The sequence below is a fragment of the Harmonia axyridis genome, chromosome 6, assembly GCF_914767665.1.
Source record: "Harmonia axyridis chromosome 6, icHarAxyr1.1, whole genome shotgun sequence".
In the NCBI taxonomy this organism is placed as follows: domain Eukaryota; kingdom Metazoa; phylum Arthropoda; class Insecta; order Coleoptera; family Coccinellidae; genus Harmonia; species Harmonia axyridis.
Genome location: NC_059506.1, coordinates 27,224,792 through 27,241,770, shown reverse-complemented (window position 1 = coordinate 27,241,770; position 16,979 = coordinate 27,224,792). Strand labels below are relative to the sequence as shown.

General features: G+C 32.0%; 2 protein-coding genes across 2 annotated transcripts in view; one reads left to right on the top strand and one right to left on the bottom strand.

Moving 5' to 3' along the window:
• LOC123682738 overlaps window positions 1-16,979 on the top strand; it is a 387,699-nt gene that overhangs the window by 179,316 nt on the left and 191,404 nt on the right. The gene's annotated exons all lie outside the window — the stretch shown is intronic.
• On the bottom strand, window positions 291-16,372 carry LOC123682735. Its single transcript, XM_045621503.1, has 4 exons — window positions 16,040-16,372; window positions 6,894-7,037; window positions 1,410-2,375; window positions 291-348 (listed from the first exon to the last, which is right to left on the bottom strand). Exons 1-4 carry the CDS (start codon window positions 16,134-16,136, stop codon window positions 299-301), a joined length of 1,257 nt encoding a protein of 418 aa, XP_045477459.1. The 5' UTR covers window positions 16,137-16,372; the 3' UTR covers window positions 291-298.

Below are 16,979 nucleotides of genomic sequence, written 5' to 3'. Positions count from 1 at the left end.
TGTGATGTCTATAGCCAGTTGCAGCATTTGCCTAAACATTGATTAAAAATTCAAATATTGATTACTACTGCCCACTAGAATCACAAAACTAACATTTAGTCTGAAGTCGACAATCGATTAACAAAATATCTATGCAATATAAATGAAGGAATATAAGAGTTCGTTTTGGATAATATATTACATTATCTAGAACGGTTGAAAATGAATGAGTAGTTAAATTCGAAATTAATCACAAAATCCATAATCAAGCTATTGACAAACCTTTTTACTTATTGAACTTACCTTTTTTGTGTGAGTTTCAAAACATTTCAGGGAACAAACATTTTTTCATTGCTGGAGATGGATTATCTAGAAATATGGAAACGTATTAGGTTTTGAAATAAAGCAGTCATTAGTAAAAATGGTACCACTAAAATTGCAATATTTAATTTTTGGCATCATTTTATATATCACAAGGATATGATTTTCACATGTGCATATACAATGATTTTGAACTGAAAATGATATTCATTTATGAGGTATATTTTAGCCAGGAAGGCGTTTGTAACGTTAATAATTTTTTTCCTCTGGACTCCACGAATGATTTTTGGGAAAGCAATTTTTACAAAACGAAGGTAACTGTAAGATATGCCTTAAGGTCTGGATAATTAATCATTCATCTGCCTGGTGATGCAGAAGAATTCCGAATGTCTAGTGTCACAATTCAGTTACGTTTCTCTGGCCAGTCGTAAACACGAAAACTCTTGAATGGACGTTAGTAAAAATTTCAAGGTATGTTCGATTCATGAACGCCAAGATAGAAATAGTTTATGGGCATAATGGTACTAGGTGTTTCGTAATTATAGCCGATCAAAATTTTGTTTTCTTCATAATTATGAGAAACGGTAAAATTTGCATTCAGTTGTAATATAACAATTTTAAAGAGTTTTATGTTGGTCTCATCAACAGAACCAAAGAAAATCCAAGGAAAACATGAAAAACAGTTATTCAATATCTCAGTGATATCGAATTCGAGCAATTTAACAAATAACATGTTCGTATAAATTAATAATTGTAGCATTTTTTATAAATTTATCAGAAATATAAAATATTCAAGACGAATATTGAAAAAATATTTCATCGTAGGTATTTAAAATAATCATTCGGATATTAATGATAAAGACTTTTTCATCCATACATAAACTGCCAGACAATAATGATGTAATAATTAATCAAATTCGATTATTTATAAACAATAGTTATATGGTCTTTAGAATGACGCATCAATATATCAATAAATTTCGAAATGACGTCTATGATATCAAAATGAACCGTCATTGATGAATAGTTTCCGACGATTACGTAGAGGCAGTGCTTTATCAAACGCTCTATTGCAATTTTACTGACATTCTATCTTAATATATACATACATTTCTTGTTAGGCGTATGTTTTTCTTCAGCTCTTTTTCTTTTCAGCGAAGTCGAGACCATCTGCCACATATTTTCTCGTTTCTGTAGTTCATTCGCTGGTTCTGGTAGTTCTGGTAGTTCCACATATTCTATATGATTTTCAGCAGGAGGGTCTTGAATTTCTAAAGGACCAGGTAATTCGACAGGAATTTCTAAAGGACCTGGTAATTCGACTGGAATTTCTAAAGGACCAGGTAATTCGACAGGAATTTCTAAAGGACCAGGTAATTCGACAGGAATTTCTAAAGGACCTGGTAATTCGACTGGAATTTCTAAAGGATCAGGAATTCCTTGTACCTCATAAGCTTTTTCTACTGGGCGTCCTCCACTAAACGTTATATCCACTATGTTTCCAACCTCAATTTCATCTCCCATAACAACATAGTTCATATTTTCATTGTTTACATCAACCATTTCGGGGTTGTTATTTTCACATGATGATATGCAGCCGTCATTTCCCAGGTTGTCATTTTGAAAATTTTCCGTCTCTATGAGATTTTCTACTGCTTCTAGGATTTCGGAGTAATCCGTTCTATCTTTACTGAGATCTTCTCTTTCAAGGAGCTGATGGAGGTCATTTAATGTACACTTTGTGAGGTCAATGACGACATTCCCAACCTTTGCATAGCTAGGAATAAAAGTAGAGCTGGAATAATCGATGCACTCGGTATTACTATCCTCATCAGCCGTTTGAGATAGACCGTCACTCTCAATATAAATGGGTTCACCATGTTCATCGAACCCATTGAATATTTTTTGTTTGAATTGTCGATATTTGTCATCGAGGAAGTCGAGGGCGAATGGAAAGTGATCTTCCGGTTGTTGGTAATCATCCATATCTTGATAAAGGATGCTCTTCTCTATGTGAGCTTTGAATTTATTGAAATTTTTCCTCATTGATACCCACAAGAGTTTGAGTTGAAAACCTGGAATATAATAAATCATAGAAATTAACATAAAGAATTATGCACGAACATATCCTAAAATTCAATTCAATTGTCTTTGAAATCTAAGACAGATTATAAATTTTCGGCTAGATTTGTTCATTATTTGGGCAATGAAGTGAAAATCTTGAATACCTACTGAAAAAGTTTAATTATACTGGAATATCTTTCTTTACATGTTCGTCATTTTATGAAGTAGTTAGTTTCGGTGATTCCTTCTAATTAATAATAATAATAATAAAAATAAAATTCATTTAGCACCCGGCTAGTGAAAAAAATAGAAAATCAACACAACAATAATATAATCATTCACATTTCTCTGAATTGGACATTCAATCATCCGCAGAATGCACCCAAAGATGGTGCCGTCTTAATTTCCTCTTGGAGACCATTATACGAAGAACACCCTCAAAGAACAAAGGCTTCTGTAAAGTAGTTGTTCTCACTGTGCAGATATTGAAGTTTTTTGCCGACTGAAGAAGCCAAGTGACATTTATAGTGGTAGCTATTCAACTGTGTCTTACCAAATCGAACACTACAAAGTAAATAGCACGATCTAGATAATAAAATCCTTGAGAAATTTTTCTTTATATTTTATTTTTATACAACGGGCAATGTTTATGTTCTATTTCACTTTGTCTTACATATTTAGTTTCAGCTGAAGTTTGGAGACTTATAGTTTAAATGAATTTAATTTTTGTTGTTTGACGGAAGTTGATATTGCAAATATGAATAAAAAATGTAAGTACTCCATCAACTTATATTTCACTACAATTAAATGAGAGAAATAGAAACAAACATCAAATGCCGAATTTATTTTTCGAATTTTATGAAATCATTTCTATACACAGGACCATTTTCTTCTCCCATTCAACTTATTTTGTCCTCCACGTTCAGTATCAGTTGAAGGGTAATGAATACGATAAAATTACATTCGGGGATGAATTCCTTCATTTCAAATCACCTCTACAAATTATCATAAAAAGAGCCAGAAAGAGAGAGATGAGAAATTTAGTCAAAAACGGTTTATATACATTTTATAAGAACTCTTAGAATTTATAACAATATAGAAAATCGCCAAATGATTTCTGTTCAATTAGAGTTATTATTATTATTATTATTATTATAAGTTTATTGAGGAAAATTAAAACATTTTTCAGAGTACAGTTTCTTATACCAAACATATTTGAGTACAATTCAATCTAAATATGGATACAAAGGTAAATCAATAAACTATTCTTTACCTCGAAGGTGCGTAGGCACCTTGTTTGAGGCATCTACATTGAAATTATTTATTCTACTCTTCATGTACACAATAATAGTTCTCATTATAATTTCTTTAAATTTCATTTAGCTAGGAAATCTGAATGTAGGTGGTAATTTATTTCATAGTTTCATGCGCATACAGTAGAAAACTGTTTCTGCACTTGGAAGTATGTATATAGAGAAGGCTATTAAATTCATCGAATTAGTACCTATCAGTAGCCATCGACAATATTAGATCCGAATTCAACTAGTTACCTCAGAAACTCTAAAATATATATAACCTATATGTACAGGACAGGGCCCCCGCAAGGGACATCAACGCCCGCGTGCGGAACATATTTTGGCGCCCCTTAAAGGGGGTAGGTGGAGAAAAGCACTGCTGGATAATCGGAATTTTTTTTTGTTTTTTCAAGAGTTTAGTGTAGAATGGTTGAAAATCTATCAACAACGTTCATTGCCTTAAGAACTTTATGGTGTTAGTTGTAACATAATACATTTTAAATGTGTTTCAAAACTTAAGCTGTATTCTTCTATAAATTATTCATAAAGGCATAAACATTTAATTTGGATCAATCCCGAAATTGAATGGATGTTTTTCTAGATTTGGCTGTTTCAAATTTTTTTATCAATCAATCAATTTTATCGAGTATCTCTTGCTCTATATCTAAGATTGCCAATCGAGAAAATCTTTCTAATGACATGGTAGACTTCAAATAGTTTTCAATTATTTTCAATTTAGCGAATTATCTCTCACCAGAAGCAACAGACACAGGTAATGTGAGAAGGATTCTTGAGGCAATACTAAGATTCGTTAGAGAAGAAGTAAGCTGTTGTTGAAGAGCATGACAGCATTTTAATAGAAATTTATCATTCAATTTAGGAATATCACAAATAAAACAGAAAACGTTATCGTAATCAGATATCATATCAAACCTACTATTTGAGGAACTTAGTGTTTGATCAATTATTTTCAAAAAGAAATTTATTTTAAAAGCGATTTTTGGATCTTGAGGTGCCTCATCCGTTTGTTCATAATCGAACAATTTTGGTTTATACTTTCGTCTTACAGTATAGAGAAAAACCTTGATCTATGTCAAGAGCAGCCGCTAGTTTTCCAGCTTCCGAAATTTTTTCCTCGAGAACATTATCATCCCTATAATTTTTGAAATGATCAACTAAATTCTTCAAATAGTTTTGGCACACTTTAATGTTAATCGCTACACTTTGCATTATTTTGCTTACAATATTAATCTGGAATGAAACATCATAAGAAATTATTATACTTCAAATAAATTTAAAAGAATGAATATTTAATAAAAGAGAACTTGCTTTATGTCTAGTTTCTATGTTAAAAGTATCATTTTCTGCTATTTCTAAAAGGCTATCACATATTTGAATAAAATGAAACTTTAGCATCAATTCTACTTGACCATCTAGTATCACTTAGGGGTTTTGGATGTAACTGAGGATCATGCTTTTTATAACATTCCAATCTTTTTGTGAATTTAGAGAAATATATATAAAGATCTTGAACAATATCAAAAGAGTCCACTGTTTCATTTGAAACCTAAGCAGCATCATTCTCAGTTAAATTTAAGCTGTGTGCAGCACATGGCGCAAAAAATGCTCTAGGATTAGCATCGAGTATGCGTTTTTGTAAACCAATATCTGGCTATTTCATACCGATTGCGACGTTCGGAAACTTGTATAAATTGCGAGAAAGAAGTTTGGAAAAAAAAATTGTTAAAAAAATTTGAAAGAATCTTTTTCGAAAACCTTTGGTCCATCGGTTCTTCATGCGGTCTATAAGAGGTTTTGGCGCCCTTTTAGAGTGGCGCCCGCGTGCGGTGCACGCGTTGCACGCGCGGTTGCGGGGGCCCTGGTACAGGGTGTTTCTAAATTGAAGATACAAACGAAAATGAGCGAATACTTTAAGACAAAAAAAAAGTCGTATTAGGGTTGTATAAAGAATAAAATGATCTTTATTCGAAGGTTTGAATAAGTATGGAAAAGTGTCACTTTTCTCTTCCAAACCTTTTTTATTTGTGGACCACTGGTTTTTCAAAAAAATGTGAAAAGAAACTTAATTCTAATACTTAGAATTTAGGTTTCGTTTAGTTTCAAATAAATATAAAGAATCGGAATATCTGCTGCGCAGATGCATGAGATTAGTCTAGAATGTTGTTATATAATAGTTTCGAGTCATGATGAGAATAATGAGTAGCTGGAAATTGAAATGATGAAAAAAAAATGAAAATGATGACGTCCATGTCGGTTATTACAACCGTAACTTAAATAATATCTGTATAAAATGTTATTCAATGAGTAGTAGTGAAAAGCACAAGTTATTATTCGATCTATACTATCCCAACCAGCTGAAACTACAGATTTTCAGTTCTCTTCTGAGTAATGAGTAAAATTTGAATGCTGGAACTGCAGCCCCAAAACACGATCCCATATCTCAATACCAATATAAGTGAAGAGCATATCAATGCTTGATGAATTTAATTGTTGAATTATTTGACTGAATTTAATATTAACTGTTAAATGAAATTCCTTCTACTCCAACAATTTCAGTTTTTTCATACTACAATTGAACGAAACAAATATTAGAAGAATTTTTTTTCATTAAAAATTTCAATTGTCATTTGATTTAATGATAATAATGAATTAAAATTTAATATGAATTAAAAATATGTCAATACCCGCTGTGAAGCTACAATAATTCATAAAGATACTGTATCAGTGAAAAATTAGTGAAGATTACAAAACAATAGCATATTCCCCAGTTTTGATTTATTAATAATGAATTTAATCAATTTATATTGTTCCTAAAACAATCAAAAGTGAAATGCACTGAAAGGTTAGTTTGATGTCGATAAGGAAGTAAAATAATATAGAGACACTTGAATTTAAATTTTTTTGATAACTGTCACAAATAGTCTCTTAGAACGAACACGACTTCGAGTACCTATGTGCTTCTCTAATTAATTTCAATTTTCCATTTATACTTGTATTAATACGCACTAATGTAGGATCATAATAAATCATTGCAACATTGTAATTTTTTCAACGAATGTCACTAATACTAGCAACATTTGATAAGGATATTAGAAATAAAAATTAAATTTTGAATCAACCATTTTTATTTTGCAGTCTTGACACCCTCAACGATTAAATGACAGACACTACGACATTATAATAATTTATGAAAAACAATTTAAAGTTGCTTACCCGAAAATTCGGTTTCCAACTGCCTTTTCCGACTGAGTTCTCTGGACACCTCGTCCCATAGAAAGCTTGCTTCCTCTGATTCCTCCTCATACCAGAGCGAGGGTCTCTTTTCTATTTCGGATAAGAAATCTCCCACAGTAAGTCCTGAGGAAGTCATTTTAACTAGATTTTTACTTAAACACTCTAGGCCAATACTCGTTACAAAACAATGCCGGAGTATTTGCCTAAGATCAACTTATATGGAGAAATAACCCTTGTCCCCTCCACAATTTAATCTCAGTGGGGTCTATTTGAAAGATTCTGATTGGTTACTTATGGCATGTTTGTTGAGTCAGATTTTTGCAGATTTCAATAATGGTAGTTCATATTCGGATGAATACTTTCGTGAATGTTAAATAGCTATCATTTTGACTTCTACACTCTCCTTTATCTACGACCAATTATTTTCAATATTATTCAACCAATTTTAATGACCGTTATTTGTCAATATTATTCAAATGAATAATAATTTGTCATGAACATGTTTGTATTATTAGAAGAAGCTGCTTGAAAATATTCTTCCACCAATATTTTGCAATTGAATTGAAGATGAAAAGGAACAAGATTTCCTAAAAATTAACTTCCTTTCTTTCGATTTTTCAATAATTAAATTTAATGTTTTTATTATTGAATTTCTGATATCACGTTTAAAAACAGAAGTAATTTTTGTTACAATTTGAAATACAATATTTTTCACCATCACAATACAAATGAGTAAGCAAAACGCTTTCGTCACTGATCTTTTGCAGTATTTTGTAATTTTTTTTACATGTGTTGTTAATTTGCGGAATTTTTGGTTGCAGAAAGAAGTTTGGACAATATAGACTATTGATTCTTCATGAAATCTCACATTATAGTTCAAGAAAACGATCTATGAATTTTAAAAGTAAAACTTAAACTGTTATTTACATATACAGGGTGATTCACCGGGATAGCCTATCAGACGTTTATGCAATTCTATGTTATGCTATCTATTTTAATTTCTGCAAGTCGCTTGAAAAGGTTATTCTATATAAAAACAAAAAATCTCGAATCTGAAATGAAAGATTCCTGGGACAATTTCAAGAAAAAAAGTCCTATAAACATGGTTTCGCAAACGCTACCAAATTATTGGTTCTTCATTATTTTTCGCTACAGAGTGAGTGAATAGGTACCAAAGCTTATCAAAGGTACCAAAGCTTATTAATTCGTTCATCACAGCTTATTTACTGGATCTTTATAGTAATTTGGATTTTTCTGAGGGTTACGAGAGAATTCTTTGCAATTTTTCAATGATCCAACGACAAATCTACAGGAAATCAAAAAGTGTAGTACTGCATCAAATATTTTTTTATGTTTCTGGAAACTACCATTGGTTCACCAAAAAATGTTCTGAAGGAAAGAATCAGGCGCAGTTCCAGAAAAAATATCACCCCGTAGATTTGCTTTCAGAATTAGCATATCACATCATGGAAAGTTCAAAGTGGAATATTTATTTTAAATTTATGTTAAATATCTTGTGATGGGAATTTGCTATGAGAATAAATTTTGAAAAAATCTGTAAAAGCCACTAAAAATGTTTCAAGAGTTGTTGTGTAATAGTTATTTTCCTAACAAGTGTGGAAAGTGATACTTTTCGCAAGAGACTGCAAGGTCAAGCTGTCGAGTGCGGAAAATGCACTTTCCACATGAGTTAGGAACAATATTTTTCCTTTTTCATGGAGAGTTTTCCTCTTGATACGGACTGACGTTATAAGAAATTATATTTTAGCGCGCTCAGCCGCATAGAGAACCGTTTGAATTTTATGATTGACGCAGAGACATGTCAAAATTTTATAATTGATGCGACTCTTCAATATTTGCGTGCGGAAAAAACCCTTGCTATTCAATTTCCGCATGCATATGCGTGCGGAAAGTGAATAGCAGGGCTTTTTTCCGCACGAATTTGTAAAAGTACTATCTTCCAAACGCAAGTAGAAAAAAAAATACGGTATGATCGATTGGGCTAATATTGTATCGATGAACCTTATTGGCGCATTTAAGGAAAAATCTTTTTCAATTCGGAGAAAAATAGTGAACAACAGGTCTTTTCAAAAGATTTTCGCATTTCAAATTAAATTTTTTATTCGATTCCTGAAGATAATATAATATAATAATAATAATAAAGTTTATTCGAGAACTTCAACAAATAAACATAGTTTGTCACAGAGGTAATATATACTGACAGAGTATATTAACCTGTACGTGATACTAAATTAATTTTACATTCTAAAATATCAGATATCATTGATATTCTGCAGAATTTGAAAATTTTTTGTTTGAGGTGTAAGTTGATGAAATTTCCAGAATAAATTTATTATTCTTCTAAATTCCTGGGTCAACTCATGCTACAGAAATAATATTTGGTACACTTTGAGTCGACTGATATCAAAATATAAAAGAGTACATTGAATTGTGTCAAGTCTCTATGTACTCAAAACCTAATTAACGCCAATAATTAGATAAATATGGTAACGACTTGAAAAATTACGTACGTCATTTAGGTGTAAATAAATAATTAATCAAATCATTCGAGTTTCAATGTATTTCATGCGCTTGTAGAAGAAATGTGGTTCCTAACTCTTACTATATAATTATCTTTCGGATACTACTCATTACAATACTGGTAACTCTAACTATCGGGGAAGTATAGCTATTAATACATCCAGATTATGATGAGATTTATTGTGTTCTGTGTTGTTTTCAATGTAAATCATATAAATTTCTATCACGAATAAAAAATATTTTTTTTTCAAAAATATATAACATGTTATATAAATGATAGGTAACACCAATGGATCCTACAAAGAAATAGAATGTAGAATGTTTTTGTTTCATGTTTATAGTACCAGTAATAAAGAAGTTATGAGAACTTTTCATTTCACGCCGTTTTCCAATTTTCTCGTGTAGGTTGAAAACAGTTCAATTAATAAGGTTGCGATTTCCACCAAATTTATTCAAAAACCTATTCCTTGAAAGAGTCATTTTTCTCTGGACGAAGGGATTCTGAGATTCCCTCACTAGACAACGAATTTGGGACACCCGATAGACAACTACCTTCATTAGTTCTGTAGAAGTTGAAACTTTTATTATATGGATTAACTGAAAGTAAAGACTCTGGTTGAAAAGAAATTCTTCCTGACTTTCGAATTACGACATAATTACACCCCCCATATAAATACAAAATATTTTTTCTGTAAAATTAACTCCTGTATTATAAAGATTTCGCCCTTTTCAAATCATTCTATTCATACTTGACTTCAGAAAAATTTCTCTCATTATTTATGTCACCCATACTTTCTTAAGTTGAAACCTTTATTATATGGATTAAAGTTGAGTCAAGATGAGTCAAGACTCATGAAATTTTTACGAAATGACAACAGTCCCATTTCGGTTAAAATTTACATACAAAATATGACGACACCAGCTTTCAACAGGGGAAACAAAGGCGAGCCGGATTTTTTTTTGGTAGGCCCAAAGTAAATCGAAATAATGCCCGAAAATTATTATTATTATTATTATTATTTGAACTGGGGTCGTTTTGCTTCGGTGAGCCTTCCGGGAACTGCGACCATGCAGATCTTTTGTTCACTACCCTACTCATTCATAGAAACCTAGGGAGGTCGTCAACGACGTTAATAAAATTGACAGCCTCCCTAGGGGCCTTGGCCATTACCTCTCTGGTATCCAGGACCGGCTTGCCCATGTGAATGGTTCTTAGGCCAGCCAGCTCTGGACACTTGCATATCAAGTGTTCAGAAGTTTCTACTTCCGATCCACAGAGCCTGCAAATCTCGTCTGCTGACTTACCCATACGGTACAAATGATGTTTGTACCGACAGTGCCCCGTCAGCAGTCCCACCATCACCCGAAGCTCCGCTCGTGACAGCTTCAGGGGTTTTCTGGTGTAAGTAGGTGAAATCTTCACGAATTTCTTTGCCTGAGCAAGTCTAGGAGTGTTAGACCAGTGGATTGTCCTACTGTTCAACTCCCATAGCTGGACCGCAGCTTTGTATTGGTCTTTTCCTATCCCACAGAAAGGCTCAGGTCCTGCAGGTCTTAACCTAGATGCACTTTTTGCAAGCTCGTCCGCTCTCTCATTTCCTTCAACCCCACAGTGCCCTGGTACCCATAGTAGAGTCACCTTATTTCCTCTTATTACACAGCGGTGGTACGCCCTATTGTCACCTATGCATCTCTAGCATGGTGGACAAAAACCGAGGAGGTCACCACACGCATCAGGTTGTAGAAAATGCAAAGGCTGGCGTGCATTGGTGTCACAGGAGCTATGCGCACAGCTCCTACGGCAGCGCTGGAGGTCATACTAGACTTGCCTCCCTTACACCTACATGTAAGGAAATGTAGCCTGCTCGAAGCAATAAGGATTTCCCATAATGGAAAGCTCCTTCCTGGGAACTGGGTTGGACATATGAGGATACTGAATCAACTAGATTCAAACCTCCTCGCAAAACCATCAGATATTATGCCAACCACCTACGATTTTGAAACGCCCTTTGAAACGGTTATAAATGACCGTCATAGTTCAATAAGTTTCATAAATCGTCTAGACAAAAAGTCATCCATATGGTTTACAGATGGATCAAAAACAGAGAAGGGCACCGGCATTGGGATATATGGACCTAGACTGAGGATCTCTAAAGCCCTGGGAAGTGAGCCCTCGATTCTACAAGCCGAGATAATGGCTGTTTATGTATGCGCCCAGGAGTGTCTCAAAATGAACCTCAAAGGGGCGCATATCTACATCACCACGGACAGCCAAGCCACGCTGAGATCCCTGGAATCGTGCTGTCAGGGGTCTCTGCTGACTTGGGAGTGCCGTAACACCATAAAGCAACTGGCCCGAAAATTATAGTTATGCTGATCTTGTAAATATTTCTGGCTTAGTAAATCAAATTTTAAATTTTACAGGGCGGGCGGCCCCTCTGCCCGCTACCCCTCGAGCGTCGTCACTGTTTTGTACAATATACTCCTCTATTATAAAGACATAAAGACTTCGCCCTTTTTGAATTATTCTATTCATACATTAGATTTCAGACAATTTTTTCTCAATTATGATGTTATCAACACATACTTTCTCAAGTCTATACAAAATTAATCTTCCCGAATGTTCATGAAAGTCTTCAGAATATGCATTTTTGAATATTACCCTGATTGAATAAATCGTTTTTGACTAACGATAACGTTGCAATGAATAGATATTTCAGGTGAATGTTGAAAAACTAGAAATAATTAGTAATTCTTAGAACAATTAACAATAAGATAATGAATATGCTTATTGAAAATATTCATTGAACCGAACAAAATCATCAATATTAGTTATTTATTTTACAAGACGATAAATTTTGTACTTTATCATTGAGAGTTACTTTTAACGTCGAAGCACTCATTATGCTTGAGAAGATAATGCGATTTTATCGTCATGTACAATAGAATTTTTTTTATATCAAGATTTAAAAAAAAACAGGTGAAAAATAAAATTTTGAAGAAAATTGTAATTTTTGGAACAAACATCGTGATATCATTAGTTTCTATAGCAATCAGTTTTCAATTTATAATACACTGTTGTGTTTTTTAAATGTAAACCACATAAATTTTCATCACGAATAAAATGTTTTTCCCTGTTTCAAAAATATATAGCATGATATATAAAATTCTTATATATATATATTAGATGTACTACTCTTAAGAGATCCTAATGATTGTCAGGTTAGGACTCATACAAAAAGCCCACAAGTACAAACCGCACTATGAATTTTCACTCTCTGCATCCATTACATCAAAAAATGAATATAATGAAAGAGAGGTCAGGAAGGTTGAAAGATTCAGTGATCCCATTTTCAGAAAGTATAATTTAGGATGGTTGAGAGCCGATTTTATTGAGAATAGTTCCCCCAAAAAACGGAATGTAACTATAGATAACACCCATTATGTGAAGATACCACTAATTTCTGGTTTGTCCAGTAAACTGATGTCAATCACCTAGATAATTTAAAATTTGTCAGATACTGTAACTTGCTACGGGTCATTATTTTGACTTAAAGTTAGAAAATGTTTGCATTTTAGATAGAAAGAGGGACTATAAAAAAAAGTGATATCCGAGATGGTTTGTATCGAAAAAATATTGATAGTTTTGTTAATCTTAGAAGTGACATAGAGAATTTAAGTTACACATATTGCCATCTCATAATAATTAATAAAAATTTAAGAAAGATTGTTATTATTGAACATAAAGTGGTCGAATATATGTTTTTTGTTCTGTGATAGTTGTTAGTGGCATTTTCTGCGGTCGTTCATAAGATCTTTACACCTTTTTTTTGAGGTTATGGTTTTTAATCATATGTTTGTTTAGGAACTTGGAGTTTTAAAAAAATATTTTTGTTATAAATCTGCTTGGTCATTTTGTTGAAGACAATTTTCTAATTGTTTAATTTCATTACATATTGGTAATTATTTCTACACACAGGACCATTTTCGTCGCCCATTCAACTTATTTTGTCCTACACGCTCAGTTCAGATAATATTATATTCGGGGATAAATTCTTTCATTCAACAAATAATCATAGAGAGGTAAGGCATTTAGTCAACAACAGTTTATATACATTGTATAAAAACTCTCATAAATTATAACAATTTAGGAAATCGCCAAATGATTTCTGTTTAGTTGGGGTTCCCATTATAATTTCTCTAAATTTCATTAAGCTAGGAAATCTGAATGTAGGTGGTAATTTATTTCATAGTTTCATGCGCATACAGTAGAAAACTGTTTCTGAAGGTTTCTGCACTTGGAAGTATGTATATGGAGAAGGCTATTAAATTCATAGAATTAGTACCTATCAGTATCATTAGTCATGGACAATATTAGATCCGAATTCAACCAGTTGCCTCAGAAACTCTAAAATATATATAACCTATATGTACAGGGTGTTCCTGAATTGAAGGTTCAAAGAAATGAGCGATTATTTTGAAACAAAAAGAAGTCGTATCTGCGTTGTATAAAGAGTAAAATAATTTTCATACGAAGGTTTGAATAAGTATGAAAAAATTACAATTTTCTCTTCCAACCGTTTTTTATTCAAAGACTAATGGTTTTTTTAAAAAGAATAAAAATAAACTTTAATCTAGTACTCAGTTTTATCTTGTGTGCTACCGATTCCAGAAAAAAATTCAAAGCATCTCCTCGAAATTCTCAGACAAATAAAATTATCAGAAGGATCCAATAAGCAAGCAATTAATAATAGTTTAATTGTACATTTTTCCGGTATGTATCAACGATTCATGAGGTACCGATAAATTCGTTTAATCAACACAAAAATTGGCACTACAAAAACACCCTGTATCTATAAAACACAGCGTTTCGGGTCTAATAGACTTTTTTTCTCAAAATTTCTAAGAATTCTCTCGTCTTCATTTTACCTTCAGTTTAGGTAACTTGATCTCCAGCAAGAGTGTTTTTCTACAGGAGACGGTAAATTTCATATTCATCATCATTCTTATAATTCTTGTTGGAATTTTGATTAAAGTTTGTGAATTCATATTAAGAAGATTAATTAGAATGTTTTTATAGAATAATGTTGGATTATAATAAGAATAATGAGTAGTTGGAAAAGTGAAGTCATGGAATCCATGTCGGTTATTACAATCGTAACTTATATAATATCTGTATAAATCGTTATTCAATGAATAGTAGTGAAAAGCAGTAAAAGTTAGTATGCGATCTATACTATGTCAACCAGCTGAAATATGAAACTACAGATTTTCAGTCCCCTTTTGAATAATGATTAAAAGTTGAATGCAGGAACTGCATCAACAAAACACAATCCCATATCTCAGTACCGATATATTTGAAGACCAATGTGAATGCTTGGTGAATTCGATTGTAAATATTATTTGACTGAATTTAATATTGATTGTATGAATAAAATTTCTTCTACTCCAACAATTTCAGTTTTTCCACACTACAATTGAATGAAACAAATATAAGAAGAATTTTTTTTTCAAAATTTCAATTTTCTCGAATTTTTTTTCCGGACCGCGATAGGTATAAAAAATATTTCAACAACCGATGTGAAGCTACAATAATTCATAAAGATCCTGTATCGGTATAAAACTCGTGATGATTCCAAAACCAGTTGAAACCTTTCGATTTACATTCCCCACTGTAGATAATTGTACATTTCCTAAGTTCTAATTTATTAATAATGAATTTAATCAATTAATATTGATCATGGAAAAAGCAAAAGTAAAATGCACTGGAAGGTTAGTTTGATGTCGATTAGCAAGTTAAATATTATAGAGACACTTGAATTCAAATTTTTTTGATAACTGTCACAAATTGTCTTCAAGGACGAACCCGGCTTCGAGTACCTATGTGCTTCTCTAATTAATTTAAATTTTTTTATTTATATTAGTATTAATACACACTAATATAGGATCATAATAAATCATTGCAACATTGTAATATTTTCAACGAATGTCACTAATACTAACAACATTTGATAAAGATATCAATTAGAAATAAAAATTAAATTTTGAATCAACCTTTTTTCATTTTGCAGTCTTGACACCCGCAACGATTAAATGACAGACACTATGACATTATAATAATTTATGAAGAACAATTTAAAGTTGGAAAAATTGAGTGAACAAATAGGACTATATTTTTCATACAAGTTTAATCAATCACTCATGTCATGAACAGTTTTAATATAGTGACCTTTGAAAGTATTTCACACATTGGCTGATAAATTGGTTCCAATTTTCGAAGTTACAGTACAACCCCAAAGTTTAAATTCTTCATATACTGCATGGATTCCTTAAATATTATTTTTGTCTTATGATATTGCCATTATATTTACTTAGATACACTATTCAAATTCATCAACAAGTTTTCTTCACCAGTTCATCTACCATACTTGAAATGATCCGTTAATCCAGAGATAATAGTGATAACATTTAGACAATCATAATTTGTGAATCAACAGTTATTTCTCTGTCGCCAAATCCGCAAAAAATAAATCAAAAATATTTAAAATGCAAATACGATGCTATAATAATTTGAACTTGCTTACTCAAATAGTCCCTATCCAAATCTCTCTTTCGAGTCAATTCTGCAGGGACTTGATCCTGACATAATTTATTGTTCCCATTATTCATTCCTTGAACCATAGGGAGTACCTCTTTTCTGTTGCACTAAGTATGTCTCCAATGGCGAAGGAGGAGAACCTTATGTCTCCCCCCTCCACAGTTCCATTTAATTACGATCTGGTTGAAAAACTGATTTTTCACTTACATGTTTGTTATTTTTGAATATTCCAGGAGCCAAAAAGATCTAACATTAGCTCTTATTTTGACTAGTAAACTCCACATCATCAACGACTTATTTATTAATTTCAGATTTTCAATGAGACCTATGACAAAAAAACATTCGAATTAATAATGAACTTGTGAACAAGTTATTATCATAATTAATAGAAACTGCATGAAAATATTCTCTAACCAATATTTGCCAATCAAATGAAGAATGAAAATTTACAATTTAGTTTTTTTTTGTCAATTTTACCATTCCTTAAAATTTATCTATGTTTCGTCATTAATTGAAAGTTAGATGTGATACAATTGAAATTAAATAACGTTATAATTTCAATACAAATAGATACGTGAATATAACGGGTTCGTCATTAAAATTTTTAGTGTTCGAAAAAAAATATGGATCATTCTACGTGAATTTTCAAAAGCTCATTATATGACATATAAAAAAAATATATAAATATAAATAAAAAAATGATCAATCTTAGTTTTCTTATTTTCAATATCCAAGATATAGATACAGTTTTTTAATCAATAGAAACCCATAAATACATTTGACGTTTCTCCTAGATTCCTATCTAATTGTTTTATTCACCATAGACTCTACCACACTTATTGGAGAAAGCAGAAAATGAGGTACAAAATAATTCGCTTTCGGTTGTTTCGTATCCCGGAATTCGAGATGTCCAGATTCAACACCTT

Coding starts and splice junctions, on each gene's coding strand:
- LOC123682735 (XM_045621503.1), bottom strand. CDS start 16,136: ATGGTTCAAGGAATGAATAATGGGAACAATAAATTATGTCAGGATCAA. Junction 2,376..6,893: donor GTTGGAAACCGAATTTTCGG/GTAAGCAACTTT, acceptor ATTATATTCCAG/GTTTTCAACTCAAACTCTTG. Junction 349..1,409: donor ACATACGCCTAACAAGAAAT/GTATGTATATAT, acceptor CCATATTTCTAG/ATAATCCATCTCCAGCAATG.